The sequence below is a fragment of the Geotrypetes seraphini genome, chromosome 6, assembly GCF_902459505.1.
Source record: "Geotrypetes seraphini chromosome 6, aGeoSer1.1, whole genome shotgun sequence".
Taxonomy (NCBI): domain Eukaryota; kingdom Metazoa; phylum Chordata; class Amphibia; order Gymnophiona; family Dermophiidae; genus Geotrypetes; species Geotrypetes seraphini.
Window position 1 is genome coordinate 129,105,253 of NC_047089.1, and position 24,260 is coordinate 129,129,512.

Sequence of the window (24,260 nt, forward strand, 5' to 3'; positions counted from 1 at the left end):
CAAAGAAAGGGCGGGACCGCCAGAAGAGGAAGCAGCGCAGACGCAGGGCTCAGAGAAGGGGCGGGACTGCCGGCAGAGGAAGCAGCAGGACAACGGTAGGCAGCTTCTCCATGATGGGGGGGGTTGAGGAGGCTGTGGGGGTGCGAGCAGTCCTTTGGGGTGGGGGTGCGGGTGCGGATGCGAGTGGTCCTTCGGGGTGGGAGTGCGAGCAGTCCTGCGGGGTGAATTGGACGTCGGGGGGGGGAACTATGTAAAAAAAAATGTGTACAACGCGCTCACGAATATAACGCGCATGGTTATACTCGGTTTGTAAAATCGTGTATAACGCGCGTGTTATATGCGTGAAAATACGGTACTCTCTGTACACATCCCTGTTGCTTAGAAGGAGGAAACTGTCACTTATGTGTAAATGTACATTTACAAGTGTAATTTCAATTATAATGTGCCATGAAAAACATTTGCTCCATTTAGTGTGCTGGAGCTATAAATGTTTGCAAGACACTGGTTTACTTGAAAGAAGATTACCGAGGTAAGAATCTATTCTTTCCTTCTAGTACAACAGACACATTATTCATGAACCTGTGGAACGTATTAAAGCAGTCCCCTGAGTTTAGGGCAGGACAGATAAGTCTGCTGACAGAACAGATGATAAATGTGGAGTCTTTTTTGGCCACTACATCCACCCTGTAAAACTTCGTGAATGTATGGAAATACGACCATGTGACCGCCTCTACAGATTTCTTCCAGTGACACCACTGAAGATTCCACCCATGAGGAAGCCATATAGACAGTTGCTTTCCACTTTCAACACTGGCTGAAGAAATGACCATACAGATCCATCTTGAAATGATCAGTTTCATGGCTGGTTGGCTTTTACAAGCAGTACCCAAGAGTACAGAGATTATTCAAGCATCAAAATGTGTTCATAACCTCCAGATACTGCAGTAACACTCTGTGCACATTCATTAATTTCAGCACTTTATCACTCTTCCTCAATCCCGAGGACATGAAGGCAGACAACTGCACTTCCTGATTGATATGAAAAGATGGTACTGTATGCAGTACTATGCCTTACTCCGAAATTCTGAGGAAGGGATCTCTGCATGACAATGCCTGCATTTCCGACAGCAGTTGAACTGAAGTGATCACCACCAAAAACTCCATTTTGACTGCAAGATCTATGAGTGAAGCTTGCTCTAGAGCAGGGCTGCCCAAATCCAGTCCTTGAGATCTACTGGCAGGCCAGGTTTTCTGGATATCCACAATGAATATGCATGAGAGAGATTTGCCCGCACTGCCTTCTTGGTATGCAAATCTCTCTCATTCATGTTCATTACGGATATCCAGAAAACCTGGCCTGCCAGTAGATCTCAAGGACCAGACTTGGGCAGCCCTGCTCTAGAGGTTCATAGTGTGCTCTAGCAAGCGCCCATAGGACCAGATTAAGACTCCACACCTTAAAGACTGTCATACTGGAGGATATAGGCACAAAGCACCCTTCAAAAACCTGGCCACATCTAGATTGTGTAGCTACAGTGCTCTTCCAAGTTTATTAATCTCTTGATATACCATCTATTACAAAATAATATCTAGGCGGTTTACAATTTATAAAATAAATTTTAAAAGCAAATGTTAGAAAATAAAAAGGGGGGAAAGAAAAACCCATCACCGAATGTAGTGAAGGGGGGATTACATAACTTGTGACTAACATCACGGGGAAGGTTCAAAGTTTCAAAAAATACATCGAGATAAAAAAAATATAAATACAAGGAGAGGAAGGGTAGAACAAGGAGGGTTGGTTCGCCTCTAAGGAGGCGTTTGGATTTAAAAATCTGCAGGGAGAATTGTTCCAGGGAGAGCAAACGGTATCCTAGATTTAAATATCATAGGCATCATGAAGAGAAACGTTTTGAGTTTGGTCTTAAATATAGGGAGAGAGGACTCTTGTTTTACATGCAGAGGCAGGGTGTTCCAAAGAGAGGACACCATGACTGAGAAGATGGAATTACGGGTTGTATTGTAGAAGATTTCTCGAATGGAGGGAATAACAAGAAGATCTTGATAGTTTGAACTAAGTGTACGACTAGAGGTGTAAGGGATTAAATATTTATCAATAAAGGCAGGGATATGATGTTTGATTTTATAGGTGAGTAACAGAATTTTAAATGTGATGCGATGGGGATAGGGAGCCAGTGTGTGTCGAGTAGAAGAGGGATGATATGATCAAATTTTTTAGCGTGATAGATTAATTTAATGGCAGTATTTTGTAGAATTTGTAGTCTGCAAATCTTTTTGGTTTATACCTTGGTAAAGTGTATTACAGTAATCAATGTTTGAGATAGGGAGTGGATGAGAATATTTAGGGAGGTAGGATCCAGCAATGAAGAAAGAGATCAAATAAGTTTTAGTTTATAGAAGCATTTGCTAACTACTGAGCTGATTTGTTGGTGATAAGAAAGATTTTGGTCCAAAACGACTCCTAGTATTTTCACCTTGGAATCTGATTGAACTGGGATGGAGTCTATCTGGATGGAATCTACTAGAGAATCAGTAGCTGAGGCGGGAAACAGTACACATTTTGATTTATTGATGTTTAGTGATACCATGTTTTGCTTAACTTTAATCAGTTTAAGGTTGATTTCTAAGATATCAGCTTTGTTATTGGGATTGAGGGGATGAAGTAGTTGCTTTGCCTATGCTGATGACATACAAGTGAATCCGATAGATTGAGCAAAGTTTTCTTCAGAGAAAAAAAAAATGTTTAGCAAAATGTTCACAGGGAGCACAAATGTTCCTTCCCTGGGCTTTATCCTTATCAGTTAATTAGCTTTAATTTCATACAGTAAAGCAACAAGGAAAATCATATCAGCCTCAGTCCTTTCACTAAAAAACAAACAAACGTTAACTCACAGTCCTCCATCTTGTGACACTGTTCAAAAGTCCATGCTTTCCTCAGCATTATCCGGCAGTTCAAAAGCCGGCTGCCAGACAGACAGCCTTCTCTTAATCCAAGTCCTGCATGTCAATATTAGAAACTTCTACCGGCTCCTGTTTTCTCTCAAACAATTTTCTTAGGAATTCCATGTTTGGCTTCTTGGGCTGGTTCCTTCCTCTTTGGCTAGGTGCTGCTTCCCCCCCTAGCAAGCAGGGCTGCTTCCTAAAATTCCCTGCTCCAGGGCCCCTCCCCCTCCCTCTGGCTGGGACAGGAGAAGATTTAAAGGGACCTGTACACTTAAACTGGGACTCAGCTTTTGCAGTCTTTAAAGGGGCAGTTTTCCATCTAGCACTTCTAAATAGATTCTGTCTTTCTCTCAGGGGTTCTAAACCTTCCTTTTCTAAGCTGCTGGTAGGACAAGACTCATATTCTGGAGGTTCAGGCTCGGGGTTGGCAGGGTCCCTGTCACAATGCGCACGTTCGATCTCAAGTGGTTCTTTAAAAGTTAGGCCAAGAAGCTTGGGCAGAGTGTCGAGAAGGAAGGCAATGGTTTTAGTGCCTTCCGCAGACTCTGGTACACCTATGAGCCAAATGTTATTGCGACAGCTCCTATTCGAAAGATCTTCGACCTCCCTATGCTTTTTTCGTGCTGATCAATCATGGGTAGCTTTAAGTTCGTCAATGCAGCCTGTTCTTCAAGAGCATCTAAATGATGTCTCGCATCCAGAAATTGTGCATTAATGGCCTCTAGTTCCTCCCTTACTAATTTTGTTTCAGCCACTTGTGCAGTCATAATCGATTTAAATTATCTCACCTCAGATATGAGAAGATCGAGTTGAGAATCTGTGGATCCGGCCGCCATTTTCTCAGGTGTGCTGGGTTCTGGTTTAGGCCATTTCCCGCTAAGCTATGGTGCAGGATTCTGATTCACCTTGTTCGGCTTTGGTGGAGTCATTGATGATAAAGAAATGATCCGGAACACGGGTTGCTGTGTAAAATCAGCAAAGGAATAATCTGTAGATTTAGTATAAGTTCCAGAGGAGCTCCTACTCCATGCGTCTGCTCGTTGTGTTTGTCAGGCTCTGCCCTCCACGTGTGTAAGGTTTGATCGAGAATTTTTTTAGGTTGATTTTGGAGGTCGAGAGAGATCAAAGAATGGTCCATAAAAGGTATGAAATGGGAGAGTATGTTGGTGAATGACCAGATTGAGGAGGAAGGAACAATAATCTGGTGTGACCAGCTTTATGGGTGGGATTATGAATAAGCCGGGGAAGGTTGATGTCAGATATGAACGTTAGTAGTTCAGATGTATGAGAATTTTTAAGTTCATCAAAATAGATGTTAAAATATCCTAGAATAATGGGCGCCTCCACCAACTCACAATGCAGGTGAAGGCTTCCTGAAACAGTGACTAGTCCCCAGAATCCAGAGTCTTCCGGTTGAGGAAATCTGCTTGCACATTGCCACTCCTGCAACATGCTGCCAAGAGATGGGACTCTGCCCACTGAAACACCATCTTGGCTTCCAATCTGAGGGCTTAAACCAGTGTCCTGCAAACTTTCTCGAGCCATGGCACACTAAAGGTAGTGGCTGTGGCTTGAGGCACCTGGAAGTGCGTGGATAGCTCCGTGATGACATCATGTGCATACGTGACATCATCATGTCGATGTCCCCGTGTTGAATGCCCTCCAGACAGGCTCTGAGATGCCAGTGGGGGGGTACCAGAAGAGAAAAGGGCCAAAGAGAAGGATATGCAAACTCATGGAAACACTAATCAAACGTAAATTAGACGCAATCTTGAATGAGGAGAATCTACGGGATCCCAGTCAACACGGATTCACCAAGGGTAGGTCCTGCCAATCCAATCTCATCAGCTTCTTTGACTGGATAACAAAACAGCTAGACTTGGGAGAATCCTTGGACGTCGTATACCTAGACTTCAGCAAAGCTTTTGATAGTGTCCCGCATCGCAGGCTGTTGAGCAAGATGAAATCAATGGGGCTGGGAGAAACACTAACTACATGGGTCAATGACTGGCTGAGTGGCAGACTTCAGAGGGTGGTAGTAAACGGTACCCTCTCTAAAACATCAGAGGTGACCAGTGGAGTACCGCAGGGCTCAGTCTTGGGCCCGCTCCTTTTCAACATATTCATAGGGGACCTAACTCAGGGGCTCAAGGTAAGATAACATTATTCGCTGACGACGCCAAACTATGCAATATAGTGAGAGACGGCAATTCACCCGATAGTATGACACAGGACCTACATTTGTTGGAGCTTTGGTCCTTGACCTGGCAGCTGGGCTTCAACGCTAAGAAATGCAAGATCATGCACCTCGGCAGCAGAAATCCATGCAGAACTTACACCTTGAATGGTGAGACCTTAGCTAGAACTTCAACAGAACGAGACTTGGGAGTGATCATCAGCGCAGACATGAAAACTGCTGATCATGTGGAGAAGGCTTCATCTAAGGCAAGACAGTTGTTAGGTTGCATCCACAGGAGTTTCGTCAGCCGGAAGCCTGAAGTCATAATGCCATTATACAGAACCATGGTGAGACCTCATTTGGAATACTGTGTGTAATTCTGGAGGCCACACTACCGAAAAGATGTGCTGAGAGTAGAGTCGGTGCAACGGATGGCCACCAGGATGGTCTCGGGGCTCAAGGATCTATCGTACGAGGAAAGGCTGAAAAATTTGCGGCTGTACTCACTTGAGGAACGTAGGGAGAGAGGAGACATGATCGAGACGTTTAAGTATATTACCGGCCGTATCGAGATGGAAGAAGAGATTCTCTTTCTCAAAGGACCCTCAGCCACAAGAGGGCATCCGCTCAAACTCAGGGGCGGGAAATTTCATGGCGACACCAGGAAATATTTCTTCACCGAGAGAGTGGTTGATCCTTGGAACGAGCTCCCGGTGCAGGTGATCGAGGCAAACAGCGTGCAAGAATTTAAGAGCAAATGGGATGCCCATGTGGGATCCCTTAGAGGGTTAAGCCAAGGGAACCTGTCACCAGGAGTGGGATCCCTAGGATAGTAGACTTGAGGGTGGGTCAGTAGAGTGGGCAGACCTGATGGGCTATGGCCCTTATCTGCCGTTATCTTCTATGTTTCTATGATAGGTACTGGCACCCACTGATTGCCTACTGGATGTGCCTCTCGCCATGAGAGGTACGTCCTGTAGACAGTCAGCTGGCACCTCTCGTCCTTCCCAGTGTACTGCAGCACACCTGAAATCTCAGGAGGCACACAGTTTGAGATACACTGGCTTACTGTGCACAGTCAGGTCTTCTCTGAGATCAAGGGCCTCTACCAGATCCAGATCCGGCCTCCCTAGAGATGAAGCAGCATCTCCTCCTACTGAAGACCCAGAAAGTAAAGGCACTGATATAGAGCCCTCATCGTCCCTGTCCTCCTCAGACTGGGCCTCCCCATTTTGCACATGGCACTGTTGCCTGGGAATTGTGCTCTTACCAGGGGAGGGAGATGGGAACCCTCAGTGCCAGCATGGCCATGATCCCCAAGGGTTCCATGCGGCCCTTCTTAAATAATATATGTTTCAAACATTATACTGATGAATTAAGGGGGTAAGCCCCTGTTCAAGACATCTAGACAGTCTCTATGGATGCTCTCGAGCTCCTTTCTGGGTTTTTGCGGCAGCAGCAAGGCTGGGCTTCTCCAGGGATGCACTTCACTGCTCCCCAGCTCAAACCTGGACCTTTTCCCTGGTTCCCACACCCATTATTAACACTCCCCCGAAGAACTAGAGGAGGCTAAGCCAGCGGCTTCTGATCCCCCCCCCCCAATGTACTGCACAGCATATGAAACACAGTTGATCCTCAGATGGCCATCCAGCACAAAGCTGGCATGAATCCAAGGTATCTTGGCCTGAGGAGTCCATCACATCTTTTCTCACATCAAGCAGCACTATGGGGTAAAGATCTAGAACAATTACTCGTGCCTACTACTTATAGGGAATTCAGGAAACACCTATTCCTGAAATACTTAGGAAACCAACCTATGCAATCTTAGTCCTCAACAAACGATCTCTAGAACTGTTAATCACAAAGTCTGTACTTTGTTTATTCCACTCAATCTGTAACATCTTTAATCATTGTAAATCACATAGAACTTCACAGTCCTGCGGTATATAAATTGTTGTTATTATTATCACACCTGTTTTTGATTAAAATCAAGGTGTTTTGAGGTAGATAGAGGTTTTTGTTTTCAAATCGGGAAATCTAAGATGGCTGCCACCTCTGGGAGCTATACTGGGGTTTAAAAACTAGCAATTTTGGGATTTGAGAGATGGGGAACCCTGACTGTAACTCCAGAACCCAAAAAATTCCACTTTTAAAGACCCCTCTAATTTTGTTTTAAAGGCTGTCAACTTGTTACTCACTGTAGAATGTTGTGTGTTGGGGCTGCTTGTAGTGAAGCTGCAGACAGCTTATAGGGCAAACTTCTGCCTCAAACAAGCATGGAATCCAGACTGTCTCTTCATACTGCCTCTCAGGTCCAACGACCAGCAAGAGACCTCAGCCCTCACCAGAACTTCGCGCGTGCAGTGAGGGGGAAGGAAATCAGTTTGCCCCAATTCTGGAAAAACTGCCAAGGAGCCCCTGAGCTCCCAAACTGTTAGTGCACTGTCCAAGTGAGTGCACTGCAAGGCAGTCTGCTCCTTGAGGTGTCCCAAAATTGGGATTCTCTGCAGCACAAAAAATCCTTACAAACAGTAAGCAAAAAAACCAACCAAATTTAATGGAAAATAAACATGAGCAGAAAAGACAGACTCCTACCATCTAATTTGTAGAGAGACAACTGAGGAATTGGAGGACAACCCAAAGAGATGGGACACAGAGCAAAATAATGCTAATGAGGCTCTTTACAAGAAGCCTTGCAGGAATAGATCTACCCACAGGTTCATGAATAATTTCACACTAAAAACAGATAATACAAAAGACCAAAAAGAAATTCATAAACATAGTCATCTTGCTGGTTACTACTACTAGTACTACTACTTATTTCTAAAGTACTATTAAGTGTATAGAGAGCGCATATAAGAGATAGTTCATGCTAACCAATCCAGTCCAGGCAAACATAAATGACAAATCAAGAGATTTTAGAACGTATAAAGATAAGTGGTCAAGATGTAAAAGCAACCTCAAAAATATGAGCTTTTAGTTGAGATTTTAAAATGGCCAATAGGGACATACTGACATACTGACAAACTCTATTCCTGACAAAATAGTGCAGTAAAGTTGAAACAGTAGAGATGGGAATTACCAATGGAGCAAAAGGGCATAAGAGCAGCTTTCCAGATGAAGGGAGTCAGAAGGAGCAGCAGGAAGAGATAAATAAGGAGTTGCAGAGGGAATGGATTTATAGGTGAGCAACAGAAGCTTGAACTGTATGCAGAAACAGAAGAAAAGTCAATGACACAATTTGAGGAAAGGGATCACATGGTCATAGTGACACTGAAGGTTAACTACATAATCCTCCAATTTTAGAGCAGTAAAAAAGAGCCACAGTTTCAATGTTGTAAACAGCTGATGCATGAAATAGAAATTTATGAACTACAAACTTTTAAAATAAATGCCAAACCTGAATGGATATTGTATTTATGCAATCATTTAGAAACTGAGACTGAAAGGGAAAAAAAACAAAAAAGCAGCTTAAGTTGGATAAGATGGGTAAAGGGAATGAAGATAGAAAACTATATTATTTGTGAGACAGTGAATGACATTATGAATGCATGGAGAATGAAAAAACAGTAAAAAAAAACAAAAACAAAAAAAAGATATGACAGGTATCTTGATTAAATAGTTCAAGGTTTATAATAACTGAAAGATACCAAATTGTATATACTGTACAGTCAAAACTCGGTTTGTGAGTAACGCGGTTTGCAAATGTTTAGCAAGACGAGCAAAACACTCAAGCAAATCGTGCCTCGAAAAATGAGCATTGACTCGATTTGCCAGCCCCTCCCCCCTGAGAACCAACATCGCCTGCCCAAACCTTTACCCAGATCTGGCACTGGCACACTGCACCAACCCATAGGACGTGCTGGTGCCTGAAGAGCCTGCCTCTTGTATGGGCTGGGCCTTGAGCATCTGTGCATGCTTAAGGCTTTCTGGCTCCCGCTCTCTCTGAAATTCAAGGAGAGCAAGAACCAGAAGGCCTTGAGCATGCGCAGATGCTCAAGGCCAAGCCCAGCAGCAAGAGGCAGGATCTTCAGGCTCCGGCACTCACGGGCAAGGGGGGGGCGATGACGGTTCTCAGGGGTGGGGTGGAAGCACGCCAATTGCCTCGGAGGTGGAAGCAAGCAGCGCCGGTGGCCTGGGGGGGGAACCAATCAAGCGAGTTTCCCTTATTTCCTATGGGAAAACTCGCTTTGATATCTGAGCACTTTGGTTTACGAGGATGCTTCTGGAACGAATTATGCTCGCAAACCAAGGTTCCACTGTATTTCAAAAGGTGTTTCTGTTTAACAGCGGTTATAATATTGTATTTCCTTCATATCATCAATAAAAATAAAATTTTAAAATAGTACCTAAGAAAGCATGACAGTTAGTCAATGCAAAAATAGTCATGCATATGGGGTAGAGAAATCCAATGGATCAGCAAACAATATGTGTGATGAGTAGGAAAAATACTAGGGTTAATAGGGAGATGAATAATCAACTGAAATAAAACGGAGCTGATAAAAGCTTCATCAGCCATTGGTGAAACCTCACCTAGAATATTGTGTAAAAAATCTAAAGGCAAAAACAAGCAAAGAAATCCAACAAAACTGCAATAATATGTCAAACAGCAAACAAGGAAAACTGCAGAGGTGATGTACAAAATGTCAAGTCTTTAATCTGAATCAATAAACAGTTTGTATCCAAAAAATGTAGTTCACTTTGGGTTAGAAACCAGGTCCTGGTTTACTGAGATTTGACTGTTTATTTTATTTATTTATTTTTTTTATATTTATTGAAATTTTTTACATAATCCACAAAAACATTCTTCTTGTACAAGTAAAACAGAAAGAACTTAAATTAAAGAATACTACTCACATATTCAATCTTCCTTAGACCACTAACTCAAATGGGGGAGGAGAACTGAATGAATTAAAGAGATACAATATTTAGGAATATATCAATAAATGAAAGGCTTAACAGCTATTGACCCCCTCTTTCCTACCCGATTTTAAACATTCCTAGTAGCCAAACCTTTCAAGTCCAAAAAAGCTCGTAATTGATCTGGTGTATAATAGACATATTTAACGCCTTGATATTTAATCAAACATTTGCATGGATATGCTAATAGGAATGTTGCTCCAAGGGTTAAAGTCTCTACTCTCATAGCTAGGAATAATTTTCTTCGCTCCTGCGTTGTTCTCGTGACATCGGGAAACATCAATATTTTCTTTCCTAAGTTTCAAGTTTATTTAGTTTCTTTGATTGCCTCGCATAGTCCAAATCCAATGCGATTTACATAAGTTCCAAAGTTATGTAAAATATAAAAACCAACAAACTAACATTCATTCCTAATACAATAGTACATATAAGGAGGGAAACGATAAACAACTATTGTAATTCTTTATTAAAGGGGGCATACTTAAAAGACATTAAACGTCTCCAACTTATTCAAAACACAACAATTAAGATAATTTCAGGTGCTAAAAAATTTGATCATGTCACCCCTTTGCTACAAAAATCTCATTGGTTACCTGTCATACATAGGATAACATACAAAATTGCTCTTCTCGTTTTCAAGACTATTCAAACCAAAGCCCCGGCATTTATAGATAGACTTTTGATTCCGTATGATCCCCCTAGAGCCCTTAGATCTACTGCACAGTTCACCCTTAATGTCCCTTCCCTGAAAATAATTGAAACTCGACGAAATCTTATTTTTTCCGTAACAGTTCCTACGACTTGGAATTCTCTTCCTCTATATTTAAGAACCGAACTAAACCTGCAAAATTTCAAAAGCAGTTTAACATGCTTTCTTTTTAAAGATGCCTTTAATTGTTAATGCACTGCTTTTAACAGTTTTCAACATTGATATATATCTATGCCAGCAATTCTCCAATCCCATCTCTTATGTGTTTTCCATCTATGTACCTTTTTTCTTTAAAAAAAAAATTGTAGTTCTTCCCCTCTTTCCTATTGTTTCTCATGGCTAATAAAGTAGTCACCCAAGTATGTCTTATTAAGAATTATGTATATTTAATTTTTTTTAAATGTAATGTCCTTGTTATTTTTTAAATCTTTGTACAACGCTTAGAACCAAGGTTTAGATTAGATTAGATAAGCGTTGAATCAAAAACATGAATAAACTTGAAACTTGAAACATAAATACAATTCTTAAAAAAAAATTAAAATTAAAAAAAACAGGGGAGGATAATCCACAGAAGGTAGGGGAACAAATACCCGCTTGATTCTATTAGATAGTCTTCCTGAAACCATTATAGGTTATTACAGATCTATTGGAAAGCGTCCTTGAATAGCCAGCTCTAGTTGAGGATTTCGAAAGTACAATCGCATAATTGCATTTATATCTTGTTCAAAAACAAAAGAAATGAACAGTGTGGCCCTCTCTAGATTCGGAGATAGTAGATTCTAATAGTTGTGTAACATTGAGAGCGTCTGTAGACACAAATTACTCTGCGCTTGGTATGGTTGCAATTTTCTTTGTAGGCAAATAATAAATTCTATTAAGTGGAGGAAAATGTTCTGGGGAAAACTTTAATATATTAGTTAAATACCTTTTCCACATTTCAATAGGTGTAACCCCCAAGGCCTTCGGAAAGTTCAACAGGCATACATTCAATCTTCGGTTATAATTTTCCATTTGTTCTATTTTTTTACTCAGAATTGTTCATTCCTTTACCAAATTATTAGTTACAGTTTGAATATTTACCACATTATCCTTAACATCTTATTAGAATTATTATTATGGAGATGTTAACTGCTTAGTATTTTAGGGTTTTTTTTTTAACTTTAACTTTTGTTTTATTCTTTTCTATCCTATTTTTAAATGGAGTTCCTTTCTTAATGAATGTGTATTATATGTATTATATATTGTACACCGCTTGGCTCCTTTTTTAGGCTGTTATGCGGTATAGAAAGTTTTTAATAAACATAAACTATATTTTTTTGGATACAAACTGTTTATTGCTTCAGATTAAAGTCTTGGCATTTTTTATATCACCTCTGTAAAAATCTAGAGGTCACACTTCCAAAAGGATGTGACAAAGCCGGATGGAGGTGGATACCATACCGTTCATGGAAGAAAATGCTTATGAACAACTAGAAAAATTGAAGCAAGATAAAGCCATGGAACCAGATGGGATCAATCCTAGGATACTGAGGGAGATTATGGCGGGTCCTCTTAAAAGATTTGTTCAATAAATCCTTGGAGATGGGCGAGGTACCACAGGATTAGAGAAAGCAGACACAGTCCCTCTTCAGAAAAGTGGTGTAGGAGAAGAAGCGGGAAACTACAGACCTGTAAGTCTCACTTTGGTTATTGGAAAATTAATGAAAGTGTTGTTGAAGGTAAGATAGTTAATTTCCTAGAATCCAATGGAATACAAGATCCGAGGCAACATGATTTTACTAAAGGTAAATCATGCCAAATGAACCTGATTTAATTCTTTGACTGGCCAACCAGAGAACTGGATCAAGAACATGTGCTAGATATAATTTACTTATATTCCGCATAGGAGCCTCTTGAATAAACTCGATAGGCTGAAGTTAGGACCCAAAGTGGTGAACTGGATTAGAAACTGGTTGACGGACGAACGGATGCCAGAGGGTGGTGGTTAATGGAATTCACTTAAAAAAGGTGAGTAGTGGAGTGCCACAAGGATCAGTGCTGGGGACGATTCAGTTCAATACATTTGTGAGCACCGCAAGTGACGAGTTACAAAGTAAGATCTGCCTTTTTGCAGATTTCTAAGATTTGTAAAAGAGTGGATATCCAGGAGGGGTGGAAACATGAAAAAGGATCTGCAAAAGTTAGAAGAATGGCCTAATATTAGAAAGGCGATAGGTTGATATGCACAGAGAGGGAAAGAGACCTTGAAGTGAAAGTGTCTGAGAATCTGAAGACAATTAAACAGTGTAGCTAGAAGGATGCTAGGCTGTATAGAGAGAGTCATAACTAGCAAAAGAAAGGAGGTGTTGATGTCCCTATACAAATTGTTAGCAAGGCCCCACTTTGAGTATGGTGTTCAGTTTTGGAGGCCTTATCTGGCTAAGAATATAAAAAGACCTATTAATATCATTGCATTACTTATGAACAATTACAGAAACAGAACAACCTTATATAATCTGGCTTCAAACTGTCATCTGTGGATAGTCAAGTCCATCATGCAATGATAAGCTTAATTGGAATACAAAATGAGGAAACCCCCCCCCCCCGCATAAACACTTCCCGTCCCTCCCCCTACAAGTGACTAGAGATATTCAGGAAGAGACTTCAATGCAAACTTAAGACCATGAGTCACAGCTGCCAATATGATTAAAGATCTATTATGCTCAAAAAGGCAGAGCGTACCCTAATGGAAAGACTGTAAATGTGGTGTCCACAATTTAATAAATCTTTCCTTTACAATTCTGCCTTGAGAGTCCACTGAGAATCATTCCATATTCAATAACTAATACAGACAATTTTTCCATAAGGTAAGACTAGGGGGGAGGGGGAAAGAGTCCCCAATCCAGAATAACAAGCAGCGTTTTCCAATCAAAACTGCCTTCCTTAAGAAGAGAATCGACATATGGGTGCCCTCCACTATGAGTGGCATACCGGTATTATCCAGAAGACAGTTCTGAGGTATTGTCTGCCTGTGGTGTCCATAAATCCATCCAAGATATGTCCAAATATGTTTGACTATGTGGACAGACCAAATTCAGTGTTTATAGGATGCCTCCTGATGGCCACATTTCAGACAGGTTCCATCTGTTGGGAAGCCCATCGTCTTGGTTCCTGCTGGATGACTGTACATCTACTTGAGAAATTTGTAATGTATATCTTGCAGCTGGATACTTTCTTCAAGCCGAGGTATTAATGTAGAAACAAAACTGAATGGTAAAACTAGAGGACATGAATGGAGGGTAGTACACTTAGGAGTAATATCAGGGAAATTATTTTTCACAGAGGGTGGTTGAGGCTTGGCACGCCTTCCCGAGGGAGATAGTTGAGACAAAAAGTGATGAAATTCAAAAAAGTGTAGAATATAATCTCTATATCTTGATGTAAAGATGGTGCTTCATCTTGTTAAAGTAGTGTTACTGTATTAGTTTGATCTATGACTGTTACCTCCTGTTTATATATTGATGATACTGTCTATTAATAGTTTCCATGAGATATGTTGTCCTATTTATTAGGGTTGTTGTAATTCTCCTATAACTTTCAATAAAAATGACTGAACACACAAAAAGGCGTGGGATGAACACAGAAATTAGAAAATGGATGTAATTTTTTATAAAAACTTAAAAATTGTTGCATGTGTATTAGATGTGTCAAGTGGTGTTTAGATGGTGACTCTGGCTGTGATGAACTAAAGCCAGTACTGGGCAAACAGGCACAGTCTGTGTTTCACAGACGACAAGATAGTTTGGATAGGCTGGAGTGGGTTTTGACAGAAACTCAAATAGTTGGAACCTAAGGACAGTATTGGTTGGACTTCTGTCTCAGAAATGTCAAAGAAAGCCAAGTTAGTCATGAATTAATAGTATGACTGTTGGGCAGACTAGATGGACCATCCAGGTCTTTATTTGCTGTCATTTACTATGATACCAAAATGGTACAGGGTATGCACCAAAAATAATATGAAACAAGAGTTAGGACTTAAACATGGATCAAACAATGTATCAAATGCATGACCCTTACCGCTACCCTTTAAAAGAGGCAAGATGAGAGAACATAACACAGTGAAATACCTCAAAATTACAACATAACATAAGAACATAAGCAATGCCTCCGCTGGGTCAGACCTGAGATCCATTGTGCCCAGGAGTCCGCTCACGCGGTGGCCCAACAGGCCAGGACTTGTTCAGTAATCCTTTATCTATACCCCTCTATCCCCTTTTCCAGCAGGAAATTGTCCAATCCTTTCTTGAACCCCAATACCGTGCTCTGCCCTATTACTCCCTCTGGAAGCGCATTCCAGGTGTCCACCACACATTGGGTAAAGAAGAACTTCCTAGCATTCGTTTTGTACCTGCTTCATTCTTTCTGCCTCATCTCCCTCTCCCCAGGTTTGCTGCATTTCTGATGCAGCCACATTTTTCCAATTAGATTCACATCCCCTCAAATTCTTTGGCCATTTATGCCGTATTCATACCATGTGACATAAAACACTTCTTGTTTGTTCAAACTTTTGCTTAAATACAGTGCATGGAAGAAATGATTGAACTACATGCAGTTTTGCTCATGCTAGTATTTAAACAACTTAATATAAAGCAGAGGTTCTATTCTATTCCAAGATTTTATATACTGCTCAGTCAAGGAGACTGAAGTATTGAGCAGTTCACATTCAAAGAAAAAAATCAGCTTAATACTAAGCTTTACAAATAATCATAGAATAAAACAATCCATAAACACAATAAAACTTAATTGAAAAATCACTGATTTATACATAGTGACGTGTCCACTGGCAGTCCATTTGGTTTTAATCTAATATATAGATGTTGAGGTTGTTTTCTTATGCAAATAATGCTTTCATGTTGTGACCTACCTAAATCTGTGACAAGTGGACTATAAATACAATATATAAATAAACCTTTTGTAAAAAAATAACACTCTAGGACAGTGTTTCTCAACTCAGTCCTGGAATACCCCCTTGCTAGTCAGATTTTCAGGATAGCCACAATGAATATGCATAAACTTGATTTGCATACACTGCCTCCATTATATGCAAATATCTTTCATGCATATTCATTTTGGATATCCTGAAAACCTGACTGACAGGGGGGTACTCCAGGTCCAAGTTTTAAAACACTGCTCTAGGACAAAAGGTTAAGATTTGAAGCTCCAGGACACAGACTCAAGGAGCAACAAAAAAATATATATTTCTTCACAGAAGGGGTGAGGGATGCACTGAAGACAAACATTTTAATAGAATGCAAGAAAGCATAAGGAGAACCATGGGGTCTATGACAATGCACCAGGCTTGAGGTAGGGCATACTAGATCAGCCCTAGGACCCTCTTCTGCTGTCATATTCTACTATAACAGAGGTAGAAACAGGATTGGAAGCACTGGCATAACCTTGAGTAGCCCCAAGTGAACAAAGGCCCACCCACTTTTGGCTCAAGCTGACCCAGCAGTGGTGCACCCTTGCTGTAGCTGGCAGAGATCCACCAACACTCAGAAGAGGAAGACCACTTACAAGACTCAACAGTCGGCAGCAATGTTCCTGGAACAGCATCTACATGCTACACAGACTGAACTGAGGAGCACTGCCACCATCTGCCAAGCTTTGTAGGAGTTCTGGTCACTGGAGGTGGTCTTCAGCAAGCAGAGCTTGGGGATTCCTGCCAGCTAAGATATTTTGAGTGCGAGAATGGATAGGTTGGGAGCAGAGATAAAGTTTTGTGCTTCAGTCCACCCAAAATTAGCAGCAGGGTGCTTAGTATGACGCTGAACGACAGAACGGTTCTACAGACCCTGTAGTAGTCGTACAGGTCCAGCAGACTATAATGTCCCGGAAGCCAACTGGGACTCTTAACAAGCAGGTTAATTAATGGTGGCTGGGTGCTGTCCAACAAGGCCAAAGATCAGGCAACTATCTTACAAGTTTTGTAGATTACAAATTTAAAAAGAAGGCAAGGGGGTGGAGGACAAGATGTTGATTTAGTTAAGAATACTCACCTAATCAGAAAGAAAAATATAATCCTAATTAAACAGTGATGCCCTAGAAGCAGCAATACTTTTTAACAACTGAGATTATCTCTTTACAGTGCAGACAGGATAGGCCAACTAGATATCTTCAACTGTTGGCTACTAAGTAATTATACCTCAGACCCTGAGGAAAAAGGAGGGATAAACAGAAAAGAAAGGAATGCTGTCCTAGGACTGGAGAGAGAAAGAAAAAAAGGAGATATCTGCCTCAGGAGAGGAAGTATTAAGTAACAGATAGTAGTGGAAACATGTCTCAAGGAGACCAGTTCAATCCCTGTGAATAGAGGAAGAGAGAATGAACACCTGCTTCAATTCCTAGGGGGGAGGTACACAGAGGAAGAGGATCTCTGCCTCAGTGTTGGTTACCTACAGAGCCCGCTGGAGCCAGTGCTGGTAAACATGCTCCCGAAACTGGCTCTCCTTCCTCCTCCAGCTCAAATATTTGTGCTGCGGGACTTTAGATCAAAAATACACCATTCGTCCTACCCACGAGTCAAACTCGGAGCTACTGCGTACGGAAAGTAGGATGGGTCAAACTTGATACTCCCGCGTCTAGAAAACCGAAGAGAGCATTCGGCTCCCCGCTGTGGTTCTTTTGGGTACTGTGACACTTCAGTTTATTCAGACTGGTTCTGCAATAAGACTACGCAGCCGGGAAACACGAAGCACTTTCGTTTTGGGTTGTTGTTGGGTTTTTTTAAATCCTAACCACATTCTTCCAGTTACTTTAGGGCTACAGGAACTAAAATTCTGTGAATCTTCAATTCGCTCTGTGTGTTAGTTCCCTTATATATTCCATTACTCGTTATATTCCATTTGCTCATCCAGGGCAGTCATAGCTTTGACATAGCTGCCAAACCCAAATCATAACTTTTCAGGATTCTGGCATGTGTGTATCCAGTCCCTGGCCCGACCCATGGGTGTAGTACTTTGCTACAACTAAAACATTCCATCACCAGGCTCAGAGGTCGATGCGCAGAACTCTGCAAACAAGTGCAAAACAATGTTTTTACCCTGGGATGCTCAACACAAAGGGCATACAAATTATATGCATACCAAGTGTGTAATTGAGACTCAGACCCACCCAGCAGCTCTGAATATCCTTGGGAGAAAGCTGAGCTCTGTCCCACATCTCCCTTCTTTCATAAAAACATAAGAACTGTCATACTGGGACAAAGGTCCATCAAGCCCAGTATCCTGTTTCCAACAGTGGCCAACCCAGGTCCCAAGTAGAAGCTAGATCCCAAGTAGTAAAACAGATTTTATGATCCCTATCCTAAGAATAAGCAGTGGATTTCCCCAAGCCATCTCAATAAAGGCCTATGGACTTCTCTTTTAGAAAATTATTCAAGCCTTTTTTAAACCCTGCTAAGCTATAACAGCTGTCCTAACCCTTCCCTCTTGGGCAGAAGCCCCTGGAGACACATCCTGGGTGCAAGAGGACATTACATTCCCTGGCGAACAGGTCCTGACTACAGGATGCTCTCCTTTAAGAAGACCTAGGGTTTACCAGACATCTGAATTACCCCAAACATGGCCTCCTTTTAGAGGACATGTCCGCAGGGCTGGATTAAAGGGTAGGCCTAGTAGGCACGTGCCTAGGGCCTGAAATTGTCAGGGGGGCCCACTGAAGGAGGGCAAACGGAGGATTAACTTTTTCAAATTTTTTTTAACAGCAATGAGTCCTGGACCCCCCTCCCCCCCCCCCAGCATCAACAGCAATGTGGCACCCCTAGCATCGACGGCAAAGCGGCCAGCTCTGCTCTGGAACCAGTGGGGTGGACTGGCAACTGCGCTGAGGTCAGGAAGGTCCCACGATGACAGCATCTGCCGGCTCTGCTCGAAAGAAGTGACGTCAGAGGGAGACGCAGTCATTGCGGAACCTTCCTGACCTCAGTGCAGCTGGTTCCGGAGCAGAGCCAGCAGCATCTGCTGGTTATGGCTCTTGCTGAGAGCAAGTGAACAGAAAAGCTGCTTGATTTTTCTCTTGTATCCTCTCCTTTAGGCCTGCAAGGGATGTTACTGCTTTTCTTAAAAAGGGGGGGGGGGGGGAGAAAGGAAGAAAGAAAGAAAAATAAAGGGAGTGAGAGAAGTAATTTTACTTGTGAGATGACAGGACTGAACATAATAAGAGAACTGGAATTTAATCAGTGAAGTATCCATGGGAGGGGTCTCGGGATGAGAGGGTGTCTGCAGCCACTGGAGCCTTCAAAAAAGAATTGCCAACAGCTCTTCCCCAACAGGAGAAAGCTGATGGCAGAGACAGGGAGCCGGTAAGATAAGAGATGCTTTTGCAGGGTGAAAGTTGGATAACTTTTGGGAGTAGAAGGTGAATTGCTCTGGACTCTGGAGCTGCTCAGTGATCTTTTTTGTTCCCTGTCTGCCTGTGAGGGGTGTGTGTAAAGGCCTGGTAGGTGTTGGCAGTGTGTTATTTTGTGTGTTGAGGTAGACAGTTAAAGTTTGGTGGTGGGTGATGTATTAATATGTTTTGCATTTTCTCCTGCATTAGGAAAGCTGTAGGAAGCAGGAGTCCTCACTTACTATGGGTTGTTGGGGTTTGTCCTGGGCTTTTGTCCGATAGCTACTCCTTGGTTGCTGGGCTCTGACTGTACGCCACCTCCTGCTGAACCCCTGCGTATGGCCTCGGACCACTGGGGATCCCAGAGAACCACCACCATCCTACACCATTCTCATCAACCACCAGAGGTACCAAGCCCCACAAGGAGAAGGGAGAGAGAGAGAAGGGTCAGATGATGGAAGTGGGGAGATGATGGAAGGGAGGACTGGAGAAGGGGGCAGATGATGGAACTTGTGCCATCAGCGTCGGGCACATAGGGGAAAGCAGCAGTAGCAGTGAAGATGTGAGGGGCCCTTCCCTCCTCACCACTGCTGCTGCTTTCCCACATACTGGATGGGGGCAAGAAGATAGAGTTAATGAGATAGTGGAGGGCTGAAGGAAAGGGGTGACAAGCTGTGAGTAGACAATGTGAAAAGAGGGAAACTGAGGACTGAATAGTGAGAAAGAATTTAATTTAGACCAAGGCAGAAAATAGAGAAGGAAGACCAGAGAAGAAAAGGAAAGGGTAAAGAAAGGAGAGAGAGATGCCAAAGAATGGGGAAGGAGACAGAGATATCAGATCTGAGTGGAGGAAATGAGAAGAGAGAGATGCTAAAAACCACAGGGGGGATGGAAGGAGAGAGATGCCAGACCAAGAGGGGAACAGAAGGAAGATGATGGATACTAGAACAAAGGGGGGGGGCAGAGTTTCTGGAAGGGTCAGACAGTGGATGGAAGGAAAAGATTGACAAGAAGATGAGGAAAAGGGGAGATATATATATATATATAAAATCATTTAATAAAAAGCATAAAAACAAATAAGAACACAGGTAAATAAATGGGGGTGGGGTAGAGGTGGTGCAGGGGGCCCAGTGTATTTGTGTGCCTATGGGCCCTCAAAGAATTAATCCTGCTCTGCATGTTCAGACAGCTTTTCAAAACCTGGCACTTTGTCCAGGTTTTGAAAAGCTTCCAACAACATTGGGATGGTATCTGCGCATGAGCAGATGCAACGCGATGATGTCACGTGCATGCATGTGATGTCATCACGTCACACCAGTGCATGCGCAGATGCCCTCCCAACAAGTGAACAGGTTGAGGGGTATGTGGTTGGGGGCAGGGCTGGGGGGCGCAGAATGGGGCGAGCCTAGAGGCTGGTCCATGGTTCTGGATTTTAATTCTGGAAAATCTAGTAACCCTAAAAAGACCTCCCTTCCCCAAGGCAGCACAAAGGCTGCTAGACTGGAGGTGGAACTTTTCTACAATGTCCCTCTAGGTCTCCTCTATGTAACTCTCTATCTCCCTTAGCTCCTCCAAGTCTGCTACTCTAGCTTCAAGAGTTTGGACCCATTCCCTGCGTGCTGGGAGCTCTTTAAACCTAGCAACACATAAGACCTCTCACCAACTGGGAGATAATCAAACATGTGACACTAAGTGCAAAAGACTGGATAGCCCCTATCGTGCTGCCTGCATCTTAATATTGGTGATTTCTTTCTTAAGTTGCTATGGGAGTTGGAATATGTTCTCTTAACTTCCCCTAAGATTGCTAGTTATACGTTAGGTAATGTTTAAATTTTATTTTATTATTATTTTCCAATGTTGTAATTGGTAGGTTACCTTCTAAGGATTTCTCAGACAATTTCTTAAGAGCTAATTGGTTTAAGGAACTATAAATCAGGGTTGCTGTCAGCAGCAGTGATCCTCACATGCTCACACAACTAATGTGGAAGTTTTGCCTCTGTCATGTACCACCCAAAAACAGCAAGTTGTCAGTGGAAGCAGTTGAGACACTTTTGGGTTAGCCGCCTGAAGTGTATGAGGATTGCTGTCAGCAACCCTATGTTAGACAAATTTGTGAAGGGAGGATGAGGACAGACTGACAGAGAATGCATGGAGGGAAAGAAAAAAGAACCTTAAGAGGTGTTGCACATGGGGGGAAGTAAGAGAGATGGTTGATTACTGGAGGTGGGGTAGGGTGTGAGAGAGAAATGCTGTATAGGGTGTAGGGGAAGTAGGGTTACCACCCAAAAATCATGTGAAAAAATCCAAAGAAACAAAAATAAATAATGCTAAGGCTGTGAGCTCTAATATCACAAATATACTGAACAATTAGGGGGTAAGAAGAATCTTGGGTGGAGGAAAAGACCTCAAGGACTCAGTTAAACAGAACTACGAAGCCAAACAGCATTCAAGTACTGTTCACAAGTTTTGAACAATCATTGGTCAGAAAAATCTCCCTCATTCTTTTATTGAAAACACCCTTTGTACTATATTAATTATTTTATATGTATATTTTTTCTTTTATCAGTGTTCAATCAATATACCTCATTTAGAATCCCATATAACAAAGAGGAGAAAAAAAATCATCATGGGCAAACTAATTATGTCCACCCAAACACTATAAGACCACTTAACTGAACAGTATAATTAATCCAGCAGTTCAAACAGTCCACTGTGCCACGCAGATATTATAAAGTTGCCAACTGATTGCTCTGTGGAGCTTCTCCATTTCATTCAAAAATGTAAGCTTCATCAGGAGCAAGACATCATTAATGATCTTACAGAATGCGAACTGAAAAATGGTCGGCCAAAGCCAGACTGTAACTGTGAACAGCGACACAGGGAGGCACGTGATTTCTTTCTCTCTCTGTGACCGGTCACTGGAAAAGGAAGTAGGGTTACCAGACATCCGGGAAAACCCAGATGTGTTCTCTTTTTAGAGGACTGCCCAGATGGATTTTCAAAACCCGGTAGTTTATTAGGGTTTTGGAAGGCCCTGAGCTCAGGGCAGCATCTGGAAGGCCTCTGAGCATGCACAGATGTGATACTACATGGGCTAGGGAGAGTGAGGAATATTAGAACTGGCTTGGGAAGGAAAAGTGCTGCACAAGAGAGGAAAGGAGCAAGAGAGAGAAATGTTGGATATGGGGGTGGAGAGGAGAAAGGGATGGAGGGATGCTGCTTGGGAGGAAGAAGAGAGAGATGGTGGAACCAAGGTACAAGGAAGAAAAAGAAGAATGTGGAGAATGAAAGAGAGAGGGGGGAAAGAGAAGTTGGACATGAGGATGGAAAAGAGGAAGGGAGAGAGATACACAGGAGGGGGAAGGGAGAAAGAGGGAGATGGATCCATGGACAGAAGGGAGTGAGGGAGAGATACTGGAGAATTGGAGGGAAGAGGGAGAAATGCTGGACCATGGAGGAAGGGGAAGTGAGAAGGGACATGAGGATGCCTAGAGGGGGGGGAAAGGAAGGGACATGGATATGTCAGGCTACAAGGGTATGGAGGGCAGAAAGAGGGAGCATGTGCTAGGCTAGGAGGAAGGACGGTAGGGAGGGAGGAAGACGCTGGAGGGAGGGAGGGAGGAAGACACTGGAAATGGTGCAAGTATGTAGGACTCACCAGGAAGAGAGGAAGGGAGGGAAGGAAGAACTGCAAGAAAACAAAAGGAGGAGAACTGGCAAGGAAACAAAAGGAAGATAGTGATTATAGAGGCTAGAAATATGGTAATGGGGAGTTAATTAAATATGAAAGGGAATGGAAGGCTGGGGAAGGAGTGGGAAGGATAAAGGGAGAACTAGAAGAAAGGAGATGGAATTTGATAGGTAGCTGAAAAGTAAAAAGGAGAAGAACGAGAAAGTGTGTGAAATTTAAGTGAATAGAGAGGCAGTAAAGAAAAAGAGGAAAAAGCTAAAAAGGAAAGATCAGTATGTAAAAGGTAAGTGTAGTGAGGTTACAGAACAAGAGAAGAGAATAAAACAGACAGCCGCTTGAAGGAGAATTAGCAGAAGACAACTAGGAAAGCAGAAAAGAGAAACTGGATTCAACATGATGGAAAAATAAATGTCCACTCAACAAAGGTAGAAAAAAGCATTTTATTTTGAATGTATTAAATTAAATATGTATTGTTAGGTGCCATTGACTTTTGTTCGAGTCCTAGCAACTTGATGAATTACAAATCTAAAAAGAAATCGGTTTTGTACTAGTCCAGTAAGGTCCTCCAGCATCATCCCCATGGTTGTTTTCAGTGTGCCCAGCCATCTGATTGCAGGTTGCCCTCTTCACCTGGTTCCTTCGATCTTCCTAAACATGATGTCCTTCTCCAGTGATCTCTGTCTTCTGACGATGTGACCAAAATAAGATAGTTGTATCTTCATCATTTGAGCCTCAAATGGGTTTTAAACTAGAAGTGATAGGGAAGGGTGATCAAAGTCAATGGGTGAGTATAAGTTCTCAGGTAAGTAAATCACTGAATACCTCTACATGGATTGGAAAAGGGGACAATGTCTGGAAAGCAGTATATACTAATTCTCGAAGTATGGAAAACAAAATTCTGGATCTAGAAGCAGTGATGGTAGAAGATAAGTTGGCATCTCCCTTGTTGGTAAACTTGGCTCTTCCCTCCCTTTCAGAATCACTCAGCTCTGGAACAGTCTCCCTTCCCCTCTCCGCAATTTGAGCCCCCTTCTACCATTCCGTAAGCATCTGAAGACCTGGCTCTTCTCCAGAACGTAACCCCGTCCCGCTCCTGGCACTCTCACACCAACCTCTCTTCTCTCAGACTTATATAATTCCACTGGAGTTCCGTTCCTTCCCTAACTATGTAAACCGTGTCGAGCTCCATCTGCGGAGATGATGCGGTATATAAACCCAAGATTTAGATTAGATTAGATTAGATATAGTGGCGATCACAGAGACATGGTTCACAGAGAACCATGATGGATGTAGTTATACTGGGCTACAATCTGTTCAGGAAATACAGGGTAGGAAGAAAAGGAAGGGGAGTAGCATTATATGTGAAAGATCACATTAAAGTCACACAATTGCAGGATCTGCAGGGCAAGGAAGAGACACTGTGGATCAATTTG

The 24,260-nt window shown here is 42.3% G+C and overlaps 1 protein-coding gene across 5 annotated transcripts in view; it reads right to left on the bottom strand.

The window, feature by feature from the left end:
* Nucleotides 1-17,492, bottom strand: part of UBAC2 (UBA domain containing 2) — a 579,805-nt gene extending 562,313 nt beyond the window's left edge. Inside the window, exon 1 of one of the 5 annotated variants that reach the window (XM_033949111.1) lies at nt 17,208-17,492. In XM_033949111.1, coding sequence (XP_033805002.1) covers nt 17,208-17,238 — 31 coding nt within the window. In that variant the 5' untranslated portion in view covers nt 17,239-17,492. The remainder of the gene's footprint in view (nt 1-17,207) is intronic. The other 4 variants (XM_033949114.1, XM_033949110.1, XM_033949112.1 and 1 more) reach the window with 4 other exon arrangements.
* Between the last annotated feature and the right edge of the window lie 6,768 nt (nt 17,493-24,260).